Raw genomic sequence first — 19,642 nt, forward strand, 5'->3', positions numbered from 1 at the left:
TTTGTGCTTTATATTAATGAAACACGAGACAAACTAATAAAAGAAAATAAATGAATACAGAATATTTAAATAAAATAATTGCAAGTATTCGTCAAGAAAGACATCCTATGAAATATTAAACTAATTCGACAATTTAAATCACACTGTTTCGAGAAAGACAAAGGATAAGTATTGCAATTTGTGGAAACTATTTTTGTGCTCCTGCTGATTACGTGCTTTGTATCAATGTAATACATAATGAAATATTTTTTTATCGCGATGGGGTGAAAGTTGTACGATGTTTCGGAAATATATTTGATTCGATGCATGTAAATTATTTACCCTGGCATCCGTTTGATGAAAATCCATAATATCCGGGCAAACAGGTCTCGCAGTGTTTGCCACCGACTCCCCGTTTGCAGTAGCATTGTCCTGTACTCTCGTGGCAGGAGGAGTTGTGCGATCCTATTGGGTCGCATTCGCAAGGAGCACATCCTGCTCCTGTCATCAAACCCCAGAAGCCAGTCTTACGAAAGAAAAAACGCCCACGACTCGTTCGAATTAAATTATTTACGCAAACGATGAAATTTTGAAATTTAAAAATCGTAAATGTCGAAGTAAACTCGATGCAAATTCGATGGTATACTAATGGATAATAATATCAACGAGAAATAAGAACATTGTTAAACGCATAAAATACATTTTGTGAAAAAAAAAAATCGATAAATGGATGGAAACGAATTTTCATATTCTAATTCAATGTTAGATCTGTTAATTAATTCACTCACCGGACACTGGTCGCATTGTCTGCCTGTCACGCGTGGTTTACATTGACACTGCCCTGTCACGATGTCGCAGGCAGTAGTTATGGAGCCGATATGGTTGCATCGACATCCTGTGCATATTAAAAATAAAATAAATTATTATTCCGAAGTGTCTGCACAATTTCTACTATAATGTATTACTTATTGTTACACAATGATATTTATGTCACGTTTAAAATGGAATAGCTTGTTTTTCTCTCGTTGTATATTTATCAATTATCGATTAGAAGTTCGTGAAAGGAAATAAAGTCGAGGTTCCAGGAATACCTTAATCATGCTCGATGGAAAAAGTTAGGGGTTCGTTACTGCGAATGTAGCGGGCAAGTGACATATGATTAATTCAGGCAGCCGTAACTGCCAGCCTAACTCGCGCGCAGCAAAGCCAAAGCATAAGTAATGATCTCGCGTCGCTAATCCTACACGGCATTCAAGGCTCACGGTACCCAGATAAATAAATAATTACTCTCGTTACAAAGCCTCGCGGATCAGCTGGAAGCTGACTATGACGCCGCGTAATCGTGACTAATATCGATCATCCTTTAAAACGATAACTCGACGTCAGGATCCTTTATTAACTTTACGGTTCAATTACAGTTCGCCTCGTTGAATCTCTAACGAAGCTCCTTGATAATGCAGATAAGAACCTTTGATTAATTTACTGAAAGTGCATCGATTATTTATTGCGAATTTATATTGTTGTAATTTTAATCGATAGTAACCGAGATACCACTGCTTTTAATCGTGTCCTATCTAAAAACAGAATTCTTGCCTCGGTCAACGTGGTGCAATAAAGCAGAATTCGTTTACGATCTTTACACTGGGAATTAGCAGAAAGAGTTAAATCCTCGTCCACTATTAATCACCAGTTTCGATGGCCATTGACGGTCGACCAGCCTTCAATTTATTAGTCGATAAATCTTCGGTTGTTATGGCACCGATTCAGTGAACGTCATTAAACGGATTGAAGTGTCGACAGGCAGAAGGAGCCGCTATTTTCAATTTGAAATTCCTCGTTACCGTCCACCGGCCAGTTCGCTAATAGGCCGGAAGTCTCCAGTATTATACTTTGTAATAAAGATAAGCGTCAGGGCTATAAAAGAGAATTTACATCTATCGAGTATACCGTACCCATCGGATAAGTAGTGGATAAATCGTAAATTTGGAAATACTTTTAACCAATGAATTAATCTACATAGTTCAAGAGACGTAGCACTTTAAAGTGAAATAATTTAACAAACTTTAAAGCAGCATAACTTTCGAACTATCAGGCTCAGGGCATAAGTTCCTCAACACTTCTCGTAGAGATTGATATACTGCAACGGATGGTGCAATCAAAATTATAGTTTAACGTTTGAATAAATGGATGCAGTTGCATCGATGCACTTCGAAATGCAATTGCAGTTTTTTAAAGAATGGAATTCTATACTTTTGATTAGACAGTTCGGTGCAGTTATTTAATCTCTACAAAAAAGTATTAAGTAATTTGTACCCTGAATCTAATAGTTCATGAGTTATGTTACTTTAAAGTTTAAAACTAAATTATGTAATTTCGTAGTACTATAACTTTTAAACTATTAGGTTTAGGGCAAAAGTCCCTTATATTTATTTGTAGAGATTCAAATACTGTATCGTATGGCGTAATAAAAGTTAACAGATTTCCACTTGTAAAATCGGGTGCAGTTTGCATCGATGCATCTAGAGATGCAACTGCACATTTTTAAACAACGGCAATCTAAAAATTGGATTAGATCGTTTGATATAGTATATTAATCGCTACAGAAAAGTATAATATATTTATGTCCTGAGCACAAAAGTTCAAGAGTTATACTACTTTAAAGTTTATTAAATTATGTCACTATAAAGTATTATAACTCTTGAACTATTATGATTAGGGCAAAAGTCCCTTATATATATTTGTGCAGATTCAAATACTGTATCGTATGACGTAATAAAAGTTAACAGATTTCCACTTGTAAAATCAGGTGCAGTTGCATCGATGCATCCAAGGAATGCAACTGCACTTTCTTAAAGGATAAAATTCTAAAATTTTGATCACACTGTTCGATGCAGTATTTTAATCTCTACGAAAAAGTATAAGGGCCTCGTGCACTAAACCCAATAGTTGAAGAGTTATACTACTTTAGAGTTCACTAAATTATGTTACTTTCAAGTGGAATAAATTTTGAACTGTTAGATTTAGGGGAAAAGTACCTGAATAATTCTCATAGATATTAAAACACTCCATCGAATGGTGCATTCAAAATTATAGATTTACGATTATAAAAAAAGAATGCAGTTGCATCGGTGCATCACGAAATGCAACTGCTCATTTTTAAACAACGGCAATCTAGAATTTTGATTAGGCAGATTGATGCAGGATAGTAATCGCTACAGAAAAGTATGATTGTCTTATGTTCTGAGCCCAACAGTTTGAGAGTTATGCAACTTCAAAGTTTATTAAATTATGTCACTATAAAGTATTATAACTCTTGAACTATTATATTTAGGGCAAAAGTCCCTTATATATATTTTTGCAGATTCAAATACTGCATCGTATGGCGTAATAAAAGTTAACAGATTTCCACTTGTAAAATCGGGTGCAGTTGCATCGATGCATCTAGAGATGCAACTGTGCATTTTTAAAGAATGGAATTCTAGAATTTTAATTCAGCCATTCGATACAGTATTTTAATCACTACAAAAAAGTATAAGGTCCTCGTGTCCTGAGTCCAACAGTTCGAGAGTTATGCTACTTCAAAGTTTATTTAATTATGGCACTTTAAAGCATTATAACTCTTGAACTATTAGATTTACGGCGGAATGACATTATACATATCTGGAGAGATTAAAATACTGGATCGAATGGTGTAATAAAAATGATAGATTTGCACTTATAAGATCGGGTGCAGTTGCATCGATGCATCTAGAGATGCAACTTCACATTTTTAAAGAATGGAATTCTAAAATTTTAATTCAGCCATTCGATACAGTATTTTAATCACTACAAAAAAGTATAAGGCCCTCGCGTCCTGAGTCTAATAGATCAAGAGTTATGCAACTTCAAAGTTTATTAAATTATGTCACTATAAAGTATTGTAACTCTTGAACTATTATGTTTAGGGCAAAAGTCCGTTATATATATTTGTGCAGATTCAAATACTGCATCGTATGGCGTAATAAAAATTAACAGATTTCCACTTGTAAAATCGGGTGCAGTTGCATCGATGCATCTGGAGATGCAACTGCACATTTTTAAACAACGGCAATCTAGAATTTTAGTTCAGCCATTCGATACAGTATTTTAATCGCTACAGAAAAGTATTGTATACTTTTGTCCTGAGCCCAACAGTTCAAGAGTTATATTACTTCAAAGTTTATTAAATTATGTCACTTTAAAGTATTATAACTCGTGAACTATTAGTTTTAAAACAAAAGTACCTAATATTATTTTGTAGACATTAAAATACTGCATCGAATGGTGTCATAGAAATTATAGATTTCCACTTGTAAAATAAGGTACAGTTGCATCGATGTACTTCGAAATGCAACTGCACTTTCTTAAAGATTGGAATTCTAGAATTTTGATTGTACAGTTCGTTGCAGTATTTTAATTTCTACAGGAAAGTATAAGGTCCTCGTGCCCTAAACCTAACAGTTCAAGAGTGATAGTACTCTGAAGCGGAATAATTTAGCAAACTTTGTCTTGCGAGAAATAAAAACGAATGGTTGCCCTCTGTTGGTTATCGTGGGAGGTAAAGTTGCTGGAAAGCTCACAATACACAGCATCGAACGGCTGGTACTTGTAAGGATATCTCAATGGGAGAACTATTTCCGTTTCAGGTGCGTGCATAAACGCAGGCTATCGTCGTATCAAAACCATTTGGAGCGCACGAGAGTGCGGGTAATGAATGCCACGTTGATGAAATCGCGGCCAAACCGGCTGCTCGAACTGTCGATGCAACGATTCTAGAACCGCACAGTGCATCCTGTGTTTCAAAACCGTACGGAATCTGCCCCAAACCGATTGGTGTTTCACGTAACCGTTTGTTACACTTCTTAAAATATCAATAATTATAATCGTTTGTTTCGAGGAACATTTCCCATGATTCATCGACCATTATCATTCTGTGAAACAATTTTTTCCACAAATTTTGTGGATAAAGATACAGATAAAATGAACTGAAACACGTCGAAAGAATGTTGAATAAAATTAGCGCAAAGGAAACATTTCACAGTCTTTACGATAGACATTTTAAACTTTGTGTAAATTCTTTAGTATAGCCAGAGTCGAGTTGAATCGAAACAGAGATCTCGATTGTATATATTTCTTAAAATATCTGGAACTCGCTTAACTGTGTTTATTTATCAATGATCCCTCCGTGCGTGCTTGACCCACATTCTTCCTAAAACCCTCTTGAAACTTCAAATTTTTCACGTATTCGATGACCCGCAGTTCACACAATTAGCATTACTTTTACTCGTAATAAGTACTCTGAATATAAGTGAATCTATGCGTGGAATTCCACTATGAAACAATCTATAGTTTGAAAGAAAAAATATCGCAACGAAGAAATTAGAAAACGTACTCTCGTATTGAATTACGTCAAGTTGATCAACTTGACGTAAAACGAACAGTGAAACCGTCTATTTCCAGTCGGACGCCAGATGCCAGAACTCCCTCGAGAGTTAAAAATTTGTTTTTAGTAATCGCCCCCGGAATGATTTGTCTTCAAGGACTTGAAACCGCGCCGCCACGGATCTTTTTAAGTGAAACGAAAACAGATACGCTGACAGAACGTACTGCTCAAACAAGCTAAACTTATCCAAACAGCTTCCAGTGCAGAGATGCCAGACGAAGCCCCGGGTGCACCGGGGACAACTCATTCCACCTTCTCACACTATACTAGATCATGCATACGTGAGCTCGTAGAGTTTCGGAGAGTCGACAAAGACAAATTGTCACATGCACTCTTTATCGATTCTCCGAAGCTGCTCGAAGTGATTTCGGAACGTTTCGTGGGAGTTGAGAGAGAAAGGTGCATAGCAATCACATGAAAAAGTTAAATGAAACTAACAATTTTTCGATCTATTATATTTGGTACGTCAAATGTACGGAAATGTATAGTTCATCATAAAGTACCATGTACTTTCGAATCTTGTTACAGGCCTCTGCTGATCACTGATGACCACTCATGATACTTTTGACAACGTATAACGATTACTACGAGCTACTGCCAGCCTCCCCCAGCCTCTGCTGGCTTCTGCTGGCCCCTGCTGACCACCGCTTGGAATTTCTGACAACGTGTAACGATTACTACTGACTTCTGCCAGCCTCTGCTGGCCTCTGCTGACCGCTACTGACCACACCTGATACTTCTGATAACGTATAACGATTACGACTGGCTACTGCCAGCCTCTCCATGGCCTCTGCTGGCTTCTACTGGCCCCTGCTGACCACCGCTTGCATTTCTGACAACGTATAACGATTACTACTGACTTCTGCCTGCCTCCGTTGGACTTTGCTGACCGCTACTGACCACTCCTGATACTTCTGACAACGTATAACGATTACGACTGGCTACTGCCAGCCTCTATTAGCCTCTGCTGGCTTCTGCTGGACCCTGCTGACCACCGCTTGCATTTCTGACAATGTATAACGATTACTACTGACTTCTGCCAGCCTCTGCTGACCGCTACTGATCACTCCTAATACTTCTGACAACGTATAACGATTACGACTGGCTACTGCCTGCCCCTGTTGGACTCTGCTTGCCACTGCTAGCCTCTGTTGACCACAGCTGACCACCTCTGATGCTTCCGACAACGTATAACGATTACGACTGACTACTGCCAGCCTCTCCTAGCCTCTGCTGGCTTCTGCTGGCCCGTGCTGACCACAGCTTGCATTTTTGAAAACGTATGACGATTACGACTGACTTCTGCCAGCCTCTGCTGGCCTCTGCTGACCGCTACTGACCACCCCTGATGCTTTCGACAACGTATAACGATTACTACTTGTTACTGCTTGCCCCTGCTGGTCTCTGCATGCCTCTGCATCCCTCTGCTGGCCTCGGCTAGCCCCTGCTGACCACTACTAACCTTCGTTGACAACTTCTACCATTATGTATATGTATTAACGTTTTGTATAATGTAAATCTATGACAATAAATGATATAATTTCAAAGAATTCTATGTGTTTTCATCATTTTTACCTTTCTTTTCCTATCGAAATCATTCCCTTAGTTATAAGACACTCCGAATCTTTTAAAATTTTCTAAGTTCCTCGGAAAGATTTCAAATTTCCCGCCGCCAGGAATTTTTGCGAATTCCTGGAAATGACGTCATTACGTAATATTACGTAATATTACGTAACATTACGTAATTTTGCTGAAAAATTTCGGCCGCGAGAAATTTTGAAGAGCTATTACGTAATGTTACGTAATATTATGTAATATTACGTAACATTACGTAATTTTTGCCGAGAAATTCCGGCCGCGAGAAATTTTGAAGAGCTATTACGTAATGTTACGTAATATTACATAATGTTACGTAATATTACGTAATTTTTGCCCAGGAATTCCGGCCGCGAGAAATTTTAAAGAGCTATTACGTAATGTTACGTAATATTACATAATGTTACGTAATATTACGTAATTTTGCTGAAAAATTTCGGCCGCGAGAAATTTTGAAGAGCTATTACGTAATGTTACGTAATATTACATAATGTTACGTAATATTACGTAATTTTTGCCCAGGAATTCCGGCCGCGAGAAATTTTAAAGAGCTATTACGTAATGTTACGTAATATTACATAATGTTACGTAATATTACGTAATTTTTGCCCAGAAATTCCGGCCGCGAGAAATTTTAAAGAGCTATTACGTAATGTTACGTAATGTTACATAATATTACGTAACATTACGTAATTTTTGCCGAGAAATTCCGGCCGCGAGAAATTTTGAAGAGCTATTACGCAATGTTACGTAATATTACATAATGTTACGTAATATTACGTAATTTTTGCCGAAAAATTCCGGCTGCGAGAAATTTTGAAGAGCTATTACGTAATGTTACGTAATATTACATAATGTTACGTAATATTACGTAATTTTTGCCGAAAAATTCCGGCCGTGAGAAATTTTAAAGAGCTATTACGTAATGTTACGTAATATTACGTAATATGATATCCTGAAACTTCTTGGAAATTTGGAGAGGGAAAGAGGGGTAAAAAATGATGAGAATACTTAGAATTCTTTGAAATTATATCATTTATTGCCATAGATTTACATTATACAAAACTTTAATACATATAAACATATTATATTATATTACATCATGTTACAAGTTGTCAGCGATGGTCATCTGACGTCGGGAGATGTTGGCAGAGGCCAGCTTAGGTCGGGAGATGCTGGCAGAGGTCAGCAGAGGCTGGCAGCAGCCAGTAGTAATCGTTGTACGTTGCCAGAAATAGAAGCGGTGGTCAGCAGTGGTCAGCAGAGGCCAACGGAGGCCAGCAGAGGCATGCAGAGGCAAGTAGAGTCCAGCAGGGGCAGGCAGTAGCAAGTTGTAATCGTTATACGTTGTCGGAAGCATCAGGGGTGGTCAGCTGTGGTCAGCAGAGGCTAGCAGTGGCAAGCAGTGGCAAGCAGTGGCAAGCAGAGTTCAGCAGGGGCAGGCAGTAGCAAGTTGTAATCGTTATACGTTGCCAGAAGTATCAGGAGTGGTCAGTAGCGGTCAGCAGAGTCCAGCGGAGGCAGGCAGATGTCAATAGTAATCGTCATACGTTGTCAGATATATCAGAAGTGGTCAGCAGTGGTCATCAGAGGCATGCAGTTGCAAGTAGTAATCTTTTTACGTTGTCAGAAGTATTAAGAGTGGTAAGCAGTGGTCAGCAAAGGTTAGTAGAAGCAAGTAGAGATCAACAGAGGCCATCACTGGTCAGCAGAGACGGGCAGAGGCTGGCAGAGGTCAGTAGTAATCGTTACACGTTGTCAGAAGTATCAGGAGTGGTCAGCAGCAGTTAACAGGGGCCAGTGGTGGCCAGCAGAGACAAGCAGAGACCAGTAGAGGCGTGTAGAGACCAGCAGAAGCTTAGATAGTCATCTCAAAACACATCGAGAAAAATCATTATTAATTAATTTCTGCAACAATTAATTCTTCTGTTTTGTTCATATTATAAAACTAAGAACACTTCTTATTGAACAATGCTACAGCGTGCACGATCCTCGCAAAGAGTGGACTCTCATTTTAATTTATTAACTTTCAATCTTAAAGAAGATTTCAATTTTGTAAAATTGTATTAATAATATACATATGTACGCTCGTACATAGGTTGGAAAGGATGCCTGGGCAGTCGAGATTCTAAATCGTATGCCATTAACGCGAGGTCGGATTTCAGTTCGAGAGTGAGAAGGCAAATGTAAGCCTTTCTCTCTCGACTCCCACGAGACGGTCCGAAATTACTTCGGGCAGCTTCGGAGAATCGAGAAGGAGGACATGTATCAGTTTGTCTTTGTCGACTCTCCGAAACTCCACGAGCTCACGTATGCATGATCTGGCATAGTGTAAGTGGAATCTCTGTTCCAGTGATCTGTGAACTTCCGAGTTTTTGTCAGAAAAGAATTCTTCCAAGCCAATTCTTTTTCCAACGAATTTCTAACCTTGCGAAACTTGGAAACCGAAATATTAACTATCGATATTAACTTTCTGTGTTTCATTAATATCGAAATAAAATTGTAATTCTTTGTGTAACCACGTCTCTTCTCCCTTTAAAAAATTCAGATTTTTTTAGAAAACTGAACAACGTCAGTTTTATTTTTTATTTTTACATACGTACGATTAATTGCTATTTCGATTAAGCGAACATGAAACGAAACTAGTGAAAATGTTGATCGATATTTGCAACAGTTTGCATTAAAAGCCCCGCAGAAGGCCAACCGTGATTCGATCGTCTACCCGCGGAAAGATTTCTTATCGAGTCGATCGCCGCGTAGGAGGATCGACATGATCTACGAGCCACCGTAGCGACAGCATTAACGTGATCTATGGATCCTAGCGGTTCAGCGACGGCTTGAATGCATTATTGCACGTTGCTTGATTAATGCGTGCGAAACGGAAGGTGTGTTGCGTCAAATCGGATCCATAGATCCTCGCAATCTTTTCGCCTTCGCCCTCGAGTATTTCCTGTTCGTCCAGGAACTACGATAGAACCATTGTACGAGTTCTTCCCGGTACCTGTAGTACAACTGTTACAGTTTTTCCTAAAAAAATAAATTAGAATTCTTTTGACAATTTTCGAAAATATCTCGAACATACGTGTATCGATTTTAAATAAATTCTTATTTGTGAAATTATTTCATATATCATACAATAACAATTGTCTATGTTTATTTGTAAATATTAAAAAGAGTAACATTTACTAAATAAAGTAGAAAATTTAATTTCCCTAAATGTATTGTAATTTTATTTTGAGAAAACCACACATTATTGTCCATTTTAAACGCAATGGACTGATACTTACTACTCGTAGGACGAAATTAAGAAGTTTTCTAAACGTTTGTAGGGAGAGTTAAATTCCTAATTTCATTGTTATTATCGATCTACGTTAAAAATTCGAAGAATCGACAAATGGATCGAGAGGCTTGTTCATTCTGTGATCCATAAATAATATTTGAAAATTCTATGGAACTAAGTTTCCTTTAATTCTTTGAATGGGCAGTGAAAATGTCTATTCCTAGAGACTGATGTGGATCCAGGGTTAGGAAGACTTCCTTTTGCACGCCCATACGAAACGCCCACGCGCAGAGTATCGCACAGGCGTCGTTAAAAGCTGCGCCAACCTTTCGTTTCGCCCCAAAAAAATGTCAAACTACTTTCGATCGCTCCAACGTGTGGGATCTAGCTCGATCGAAAAATTGCAATACCCAGAGAGGTTTCTGTTTCGCCCACGCGTGACCAGTGACGTACGCCGCGGGATTCTAATCGGAATGCGATAACTATGCCGATAATCCCAGCCGGGTAATTCGAGAACGAAAAGTCGAAACTGTCGGGTAAGAGGCGAATATTAATTAGCGTTGCTAAGCAACCAGTTTGCATTGCTCAGAATGACTCTGAATTGAAACAGAAAAATCAGTAAATTTAAGGTTTCAAATATTTTATTCGATTCTTGGTTCGAAACTTTTCGTACACATTTATCGATACTCATGGAAAGTCTACAAATTTTTTCAAAGTGACATAATGTGTTTCAAGTATCAATAGTCAAAGTCGATATTTTTTAATTGTTCCAATTAATCTTTAATGGTAGAGACTTTTTGACTAATTTTTATTTTTTTTAGAGTTAAAACGATAATATATATTAATACAAATTACATGTAATACAAATCGTGCTAATTCTTGTCATTGTTACAGTAGACAAGAAAATATTTTGGTTACTAATGAAATTACTTCACTCGATACAATTACGTGGCACGGATTATAAATTCGTTTCCTAACAATTTTTATAGCGATAAAAGTAGTCGGAAAAATAGTTTAGCGGAATTATTCTTTTTGCAGGTTTTGAAGACCAACCATAAGGTGTTTAAAAATAAATAATTTACTATTAAAAAGTATAAAAATAACACGAATGGATACAAGAATCTAAAAAAAAAGGGTCTTCTATAGGTTTCTGTTATAAAAGTATACTATGAAGCTTAAAATTTGATTTCATTTTTAGCTTTTACAGCATGGAACATGTTACAGCAGACATTTAGCGAATCAGTCCAACAATTCTTTTGGAAACTATTTTAATTCTCATTAAGTGTTCACGAAACATCGATTTTAACATTCAGAAGCTCTTTAAAAGTACAAAATTGAGATATTGAAAAGAATTTGACATGCATTTTTAGATTTTACGTCATGGAACATGTGCAGACATTTAGCGAATCAGTCCAACAATTCCTTTGGAAACTATTTTAATTCTCATCAAAGTGTTCACGAAACGTCGATTTTAAAATTCAGAGACTCTGATAAAGTATACCAACTGAGATATTGGAAAGCTTTTGACATGTATTTTTAGTTTCTATGTTATGGAACGTGTGCAGACATTTAGCGAATCAGTTCAAAAATTCCTTTGGAAAGTATTTTAACTCTCATCAAGTATTCAGGAAACGTCGAGTTTAAAATTCAAAGGCCCTTTAAACGTACAAAATTGATATATTGAAAAGCTTTTAACATGCATTTTTAGGTTTTACGTCATAGAACATGTAGACATTTAGCGAATCAATCCAATAATTCGTTTGGAAAGTATTTTAACTCTCATCAAATGCTCGCGAAACGTCGATTTTAACATTCAGGGGCCCTTTAAACTGAGATATTCAAGAGCTTTTGACATGCATTTTTAGCTTTTACATTATGGAACATGTGCAGACATTTAGCGAATCAGTCCAACAATTCCTTTTAAAAGTAATTTAACTCTCATGAAGTATTCTCGAAACGTCGATTTAAAAATTCAGAGGCCCTAATAAAGTGGGAAAACCAAGATATTGAAAAACTTTTGACATGGATTTTTAGTTTTTACGTTATGGAACATGTGCAGACATTTAGCGAATCAGTCCAAAAATTCCCTCGGAAAATATTTTAACTCTCATCAAGTTTTCACGAAACGTCGATTTTAATATTCAGAGGCCCTTTAAACTGATATATTGAGAAGTTTTTGACATGCATTTTTAGCTTTCACGTCATGGAACATGTAGACATTTAGCGAATCAGTCTAACAATTCTTTTGGAAACTACTCTCATCAAGTGTTCACGAAACGTCGATTTCAACATTCAGAGGCCATTTGAACGTACAAAATTGAGATATTGAAAAGCTTTTGACATGCATTTTTAGCTTCTACATTATGGAACATGTGCAGACATTTAGCGAATCAGTCCAACAATTCCTTTGGAATGTATTTTAACTCTCATCAAATGCTCGTGAAACATCGATTTTAACATTCAGAGATCCTGATAAAGTACAAAAACTAAGATATTGAAAAGCTTTTGACATGCATTTTTAGGTTTTACGTCATGGAACATGTAGCCATTTAGCGAATCAGTCCAACAATTCTTTTGGAAACTATTTTAACTCTCATCAAGTGTTCACGAAACGTCGATTTTAAAATTTAGAGGCCCTTTAAACTGAGATATTGAGAAGCTTTTGACATGCATTTTTAGCTTTTACGTCATGGAACATGCAGACATTTAACGAATCAGTCTAACAATTCCTTTGGAAAGTATTTTAACTGTCATCAAGTGTTGACGAAATGTCGATTTCAACATTCAGAGGCTCTTTAAAAGTACAAGAACTGAGATATTGAAAAGCTCTTGACATGCATTTTTAGCTTTTACATTATGGAACATGTTTCGACATTTAGCGAATCAGTCCAAAAATTCCTTTCAAAAGTAATTTAACTCTCACGAAGTGTTCTCGAAACGCCGATTTTAACATTCAGAGGCCATTTGAACGTACAAAATTGAGATATTGAAAAGCTTTTGACATGCATTTTTAGTTTCTACGTTATGGAACATGTTTAGATATTTAGCGAATTAGTCCAAAAATTCCTTTGAAAACTATTTTAACTCTCATCAAATGCTCGTGAATCGTCAATTTAAAAATGCAGAGGCCCTGACGAAGACCAAAAATTTGAAGTCGACTATCGATTTCGTCTAAGTTCTAAGCTGGAGTATTCATAGAATCTGATACCCAGTCTAAGCTAATCGAGATTGATTGATAAATAAACTAGGAGTGAGATGCGTTCGAATCAAAGGTTAGAGACTCGTCAAAGTGTCCACCGGGCAGTTAGTCGTTTTAATTAAGCTTGTTGCTCATTGGCGCGTTCCCACGACCCGCAGATTTTTCTAAAGTTACATCGGTACTTGCACGATTGTATTCCGTATAGCGAGTACCGTGAGTACCACGAGCTCTGTCGGAACGAGCGCGCAAAGGCCACGGCGGACGTAAGTACGAGCCTCCGCAAAAGCGTAAATCTGCCCGCTTCCACTCTCTCGCGGTTTCCAAGTCCTCTTTGACTGATTCGTCGGCGACGGGCCGTCTTAAATCTCTGGTGCAACGTCCTGGAATACCATTGGATCCCGCATGACCAGCGAAAAGATACCCAACGCATGGTTTCGTCGTAACAACGCGACCAACCCCCTCGGAAATTCCTATTCTGGATTTATGAATATTAATCGTATACTTTTCATTTATTCTGTTTATTAAATTTATCAATTTTTCACTATTGAATTTTTATTTATTAAGAACGTAAATTCAACGTAAACCGTTAGTAAACAATATTTATGATTTTATTTTTTCATTTAGTGCAGAAAAATTTTTGAATTTTTGAAATTTTTGAATTTCAAACATTTTTCCGGGAATAAAACTATTTGCAAATGTAGGTTCAGGGATTTTTAAAATGACTGGGAAGATCGATATGAGAGATTTTTTCAGAATGTTATAATAATTGAGAATGTTTTGGACAAGTGTCTTAATAATAAAATAGTGATTTTGGGATTATAATGCTTCTTGTGAACTAAGTTTGATGCGTTACGATTGGGCGAATTTCAATCGAAAGTATTAAATGTTTGTCGGTGCATTCGGAATTTTTTCTAATTTCTGCTTCTCACGCAGGCCTGTGTCAGCGTTTGAACAGGCGCGCGCGTGTTTAAAAGCGACTGTTTGTGTGTCCTGCAAATTTATCTCTGCTGACAGCTCATTACCCGATAACGATAGACAGCCTCGAGAGAAGCAATTATGAAATCGAAACGGATGGCCAGGAATTCCTCTGCGGTTGCTTCTTTTTATTCAGTAACAACGTTTCTGTGAATATAATTACTTAGAAATTATCGCGGCGCTATTTCACGCGTAACATGTTTATTATAACGTGGCAATTCTAATTATTAGACGTATTATACTTTCTAGTCTTTGAGAAGCTGCTCCAAAAATGCTAATCATTTGCATTATACGAAATGAAATGTCCCAAAATTCAAACTTGGACATTTTCAATTTATTCAGCAGTCGTTCCATGCTTTCATTATAAGTATAATAATAAAAAGAAATTCGTTTTCATGACAAATTTAATTTTCCTATTTGATGAAGAATTTTTTAATACAACATACAGAAAATGAACATTGTATATTATCTAGTCTTTTAGAAGCTGCTCTAAAAGTGTTAATAATATATATTATGCGAAATGAAATGTCCCAAAATTGAAACTTGTACGCTTTCAATTTATTCAACAGTCGTTCGATGCTTTCATTATAAGTATAATAATAAAAAGAGATTCGTTTTCATGACAAATTTAATTTTCCTATTTGATGAAGAATTTTTTAATAGAACATACAGATAATAGACATTGTATATTATCTAGTCTTTTAGAAGCTGCTCCAAAAACGCTAATCATTTGCATTATGAAATGTCCCAAAATTGAAACTTGGACATTCTCAATTTATTCAGCAGTAGTTCCATGCTTTCATTATATGTATAATAATAAAAAGAAATTCGTTTTCATAACAAATTTAATTTTCCTATTTGATGAAGAATTTTTTAATAGAACATACAGATAATAGACATTGTATATTATCTAGTCTTTTAGAAGCTGCTCCAAAAACGCTAATCATTTGCATTATACGAAATGAAATGTTCCAAAATTCATACTTGGATATTTTGAATTTATTGAATAGTAGTTCCATGCTTTCATTATAAGTATAATAATAAAAAGAAATTCGTTTTCATAACAAATTTAATTTTCCTATTTGATGAAGAATTTTTTAATACAACATACAGAAAATAGACTTTGTATACAGTCTTTTAGAAGTTGCTCTAAAAATGCTAATTATTTATATTATACGAAATGAAATGTCCCAAAATTGAAACTTGGACATTCTCAATTTATTCAGCAGTCGTTCCATGCTTTCATTATATGTATAATAATAAAAAGAAATTCGTTTTTATGACAAATTTAATTTTCCTATTTAATGAAGAATTTTTTAATACAACATACAAAAAATAGACGTCGTATACGAAACATTAATAACTTCGTAACTAGTGGAGTAAAGCGTGCAATGTTTGAAACAATTTCTTTCTAATTGTCTAAAGACTCGTGAATTATAGAATTTGTAATAAACTGCACTCAGAAATGATACAAGAATACTATGAAATTTATGTTGAATGGTGTGTTGGAAGTAACGTTAAACAGAAAAATAAATTTTAACTATGAAAACAGCGATTGCAAGTTTCATGTTTTTCGTACGTTAAGGGTTGAATCGTATAATTAAATCTATACAAAGATTAACGTACCCGTCAAGTAAATAATAATTATTCTTATAAAATTTAAACAAGATGATTGAAAATATCGTATCGAAAGAAATTGAAAGTTGCACCCTGAAGGGTAAACACATTTTATTTTGATAATTCCGCGAAGAACTTTTTAATACAGAAAATAGACATCATATACGAAATATTTATAACTTCGTAAAACGTGCAATATTCAAAACAATTTCTTTCTAATTTTCAACCCTAAGGACTCGTGAATTGTAGAATTTGTAATAAATTGAACACAGAATTGTTACAAGAATACTACAATATTTATGTTGAATAGCATTAGAAATAACGTTAAACAGAAAATAAATTTTATACGTTGAATCGTATAATTAAATTTATACAAAGACTAATGAACCAGTCAAGTAAATAATAATTATTCTTATAAAATTCAAACAAGATTTAAAATTTATCGTATCGAGAGAGATTGAAAGTTGCACCCTGAGTGGTAAACACATTTTATTTTGATAATTCCGCGAAGAATTTTTTAATACAGAAAATAGACATCATATACGAAACATTTACAACTTCGTACATTTATAACACATTTATAAGTAAATAATTATTATTCTTCTTATAAAATTTAATCAAAATTCAAAATTTATCGTATCGAAAGGGATTGAAAGTTGCACCCTGAGGGTTAAATACACTTTATTTTGATAATTTCACGAAGAATTTTTTAATACAACATACAGAAAATAGACATCATATACGAAACAGTTACAATTTCGTAAAGCGTGCAATATTCAAAATAATTTCTTTCTAATTGTCTAAAGACTCGTGAATTATAGAATTTGTAATAAACTGCACACAGAAGTGATACAAGAATACTATAATATTTATGTTGGATGGCATTAGAAATAATGTTCAGGTAAATAATAATAATTATTCTTATAAAATTTAAACAAGATTTAAGATTTATCGTATCGAGAGAAATTGAAAGTTGCACCTTGTGGAGTAAACAAACACATTTTATTTTGATAATTCCGCGAAGAATTTTTTAATGCAACATTTTAATGAAACATTTACAACTTCGTACATTTATAACAAATAAATAATTATTATTCTTCTTATAAAATTTAATTAAAATTAAAAATTTATCGTATCGAGAGAGATTGAAAGTTGCACCCTGAGGGTTAAATACATTTTATTTTGATAATTCCGTGTTTCGAGGTTTTCGTACGTTACTCGATACCGAAGTTTGATTCAAAAGAGCAGGGGATAGCGGACGAGACGATTCGATTTCCATTCTCCAGAGCGCGGCTCGGACGGGCCTTTCTCTCCTCGCAGACAGTTCTTTACTTTTTATCGTTCCTTCTTCTCCTTCCGCCCACGTAACGCTCGGTTCGTATATAAGTGCCAAACGTTCAACCGCGAGCACAAGATACACCCGTTCGCGGTGCACCTTTATTACCGCGTGTACACCGTTGTCCGAGCGGTTTGCACGTGTGGGATACTCGTTTTTCATTCATCCCTGCGTGGCACCCAATACCAGAAACGCGCAGGTGGTCTCCCGGTTCCGTCGTGTCACCGTTATCGGCCCTCGAACCAACGCACACTGGGCCCAACAATTCTCCAAACGCCGATTCGTCGAGAAATCTGTGCTATCTCTGCTGGGGTTCCTCAATATCCGTCAAAAACGAAAGCACAAAAGGAAACCACGACTCAAGGGGGACCAGAAAATCGACTCTTTTTTCGAAAGTAATATTATTCAGAAATTGAACGCCAAAGTTTCATGACGTTGCACAGCGTGTCACGTAAATGGGAAATCGAAACGAAGATCATAGCTTCTAAACTGGTCAATTTTCGACCTATGATCTCACACTTTTTTAAAGAGAATACAAAGATACATCAATCGATGCACAAAAATTGTACATTTTTGTTACAGAAAATTGTTTATTGCTAATTTCTACTATTGCAATTTCTTGTTAAGTGATTGCTGTGTAACTTTTGCACGAAAAGTTTTTTGATTGAAATCCCCCATAATTGTGCAAAAATCATTTTATATTTCGTTTAAAATTACAGTAAATTATTGCTGTCCGAGGTGTAAATCTTCAATTTTTATGAAACTTCGCAATTATGTAGTTCTCATAAATCCATTAGACACGTATTTTTTTGTAGCTGCTAATATTCACTTTAAGGGGTTGAAATCAGCCCTCAAAGTTGGGGGTTCAAAACATACTTTGTTGAATATATCGGAAACTATTAGAGATAGGGTTGTGCTTCAAATGGATGAAATTTATGTTTTTAAACGGCGAATTTGATGGTGTAAAGAGATTTGCAAAACTTTTATTTGTTTAAACAATATGTTGAAAAATAGCACATTTTTTTATTTTTCTCGTTGAATATTAATGATTTTTTTTCCTCCATTTGTACAGAGAAACTACACATCCATGTAGAAAATACGGATATATTGGAATTTTGATTTTTTCACGATAAAGAAAGATTTTATATTTGTAATTTTTTTCGTATTTCGTGTTGTACGAAGTACCAGATCGCATACAGGGTGTTCGGCCACCCTTGGGAAAAATATTAATGGAAGATTCTAGAGGCCAAAATAAGACGAAAATCAAGAATACCAATTTGTTGATGGAAGTTTCGTTAAGAAATTATTAACGTTTAATGTTCCGCCAATACTGAATTTTTTTCTCGAAAGTGGGTAAGACTTCGAGAGTATGTCTATTCACCGAAAATGATTATAATTGACCCCCGCAACCGAAAATAATTTTTCTAGAACGATTTGAAATTTTTTCGATCGAAAAATTTAGGCACCTACCCCCTGTCGATTTTTCTTAAAAATTCGTTTTTGATTTTTAATAATTTCGCTTGACGTCCTACAGAAAAGTTGTTTAATACTTTTTTGTAGGTACCTATGGGCTCTACTTTAGAAAAAAGTTTCATTCAAATATATTCACTATTATAGGAGTTATGGCTGTTTGAAAATTGGACCATTTTCACAGGGTTTTTCTCATTTTGTGGTGCCAAGGAACAACTTTTTCAATATTTTTAGAATTTCTACATATTCTACACTAAAATACGCGGCGTTTGGCTTTTTGAACATTAAAATCGTCCAATCCGTTCCGAAGTTATGGTGTTTTAAAGATTCGCATGCAATTTATGGGAAGCATTTTTGGCCTGAAGTTATATTTTCGGTAAGGAATTTTTTTCTCGAAAATGATTAGGATTTCGAGGGTATGTCTATTGACCAAAAATTATTATAATTGGTCCCTGCAATTCAAAATAATTTTTTTAGAACAATTTAAAATTTTTTAATTTTGTTGAAAAATTTCACACCTTCTCGAATTTTTTTCTCCAAACTGGGTAGGATTTCTGGGGTATATCTATTCATCAAAAATGATTGTATTTGACTCCCGCTACCGAAAATAATTTTTCCAAAACGATTTGAAATTTTTTAATTTAATTGTTAATAACATTTTAACGAAGCCTCCATCAACAAATTGCTACTCTTGATTTTCGTCTTATTTTGGCCTCTAGAATCTCCCAT

General features: G+C 35.4%; 1 protein-coding gene across 1 annotated transcript in view; it reads right to left on the reverse strand.

The window, feature by feature from the left end:
* The window catches only part of LOC143348260 (laminin subunit alpha-1-like), a 218,853-nt gene that overhangs the window by 26,320 nt on the left and 172,891 nt on the right, over positions 1-19,642 (reverse strand). The window contains exons 14-15 of the mRNA XM_076778275.1: positions 768-874; positions 322-505 (exon numbers count right to left, since the gene is read on the reverse strand). Coding sequence (XP_076634390.1) covers positions 322-505; positions 768-874 — 291 coding nt within the window. The remainder of the gene's footprint in view (positions 1-321; positions 506-767; positions 875-19,642) is intronic.

This window comes from Colletes latitarsis, chromosome 11, assembly GCF_051014445.1.
Source record: "Colletes latitarsis isolate SP2378_abdomen chromosome 11, iyColLati1, whole genome shotgun sequence".
NCBI classification, from domain to species: Eukaryota; Metazoa; Arthropoda; class Insecta; order Hymenoptera; family Colletidae; genus Colletes; species Colletes latitarsis.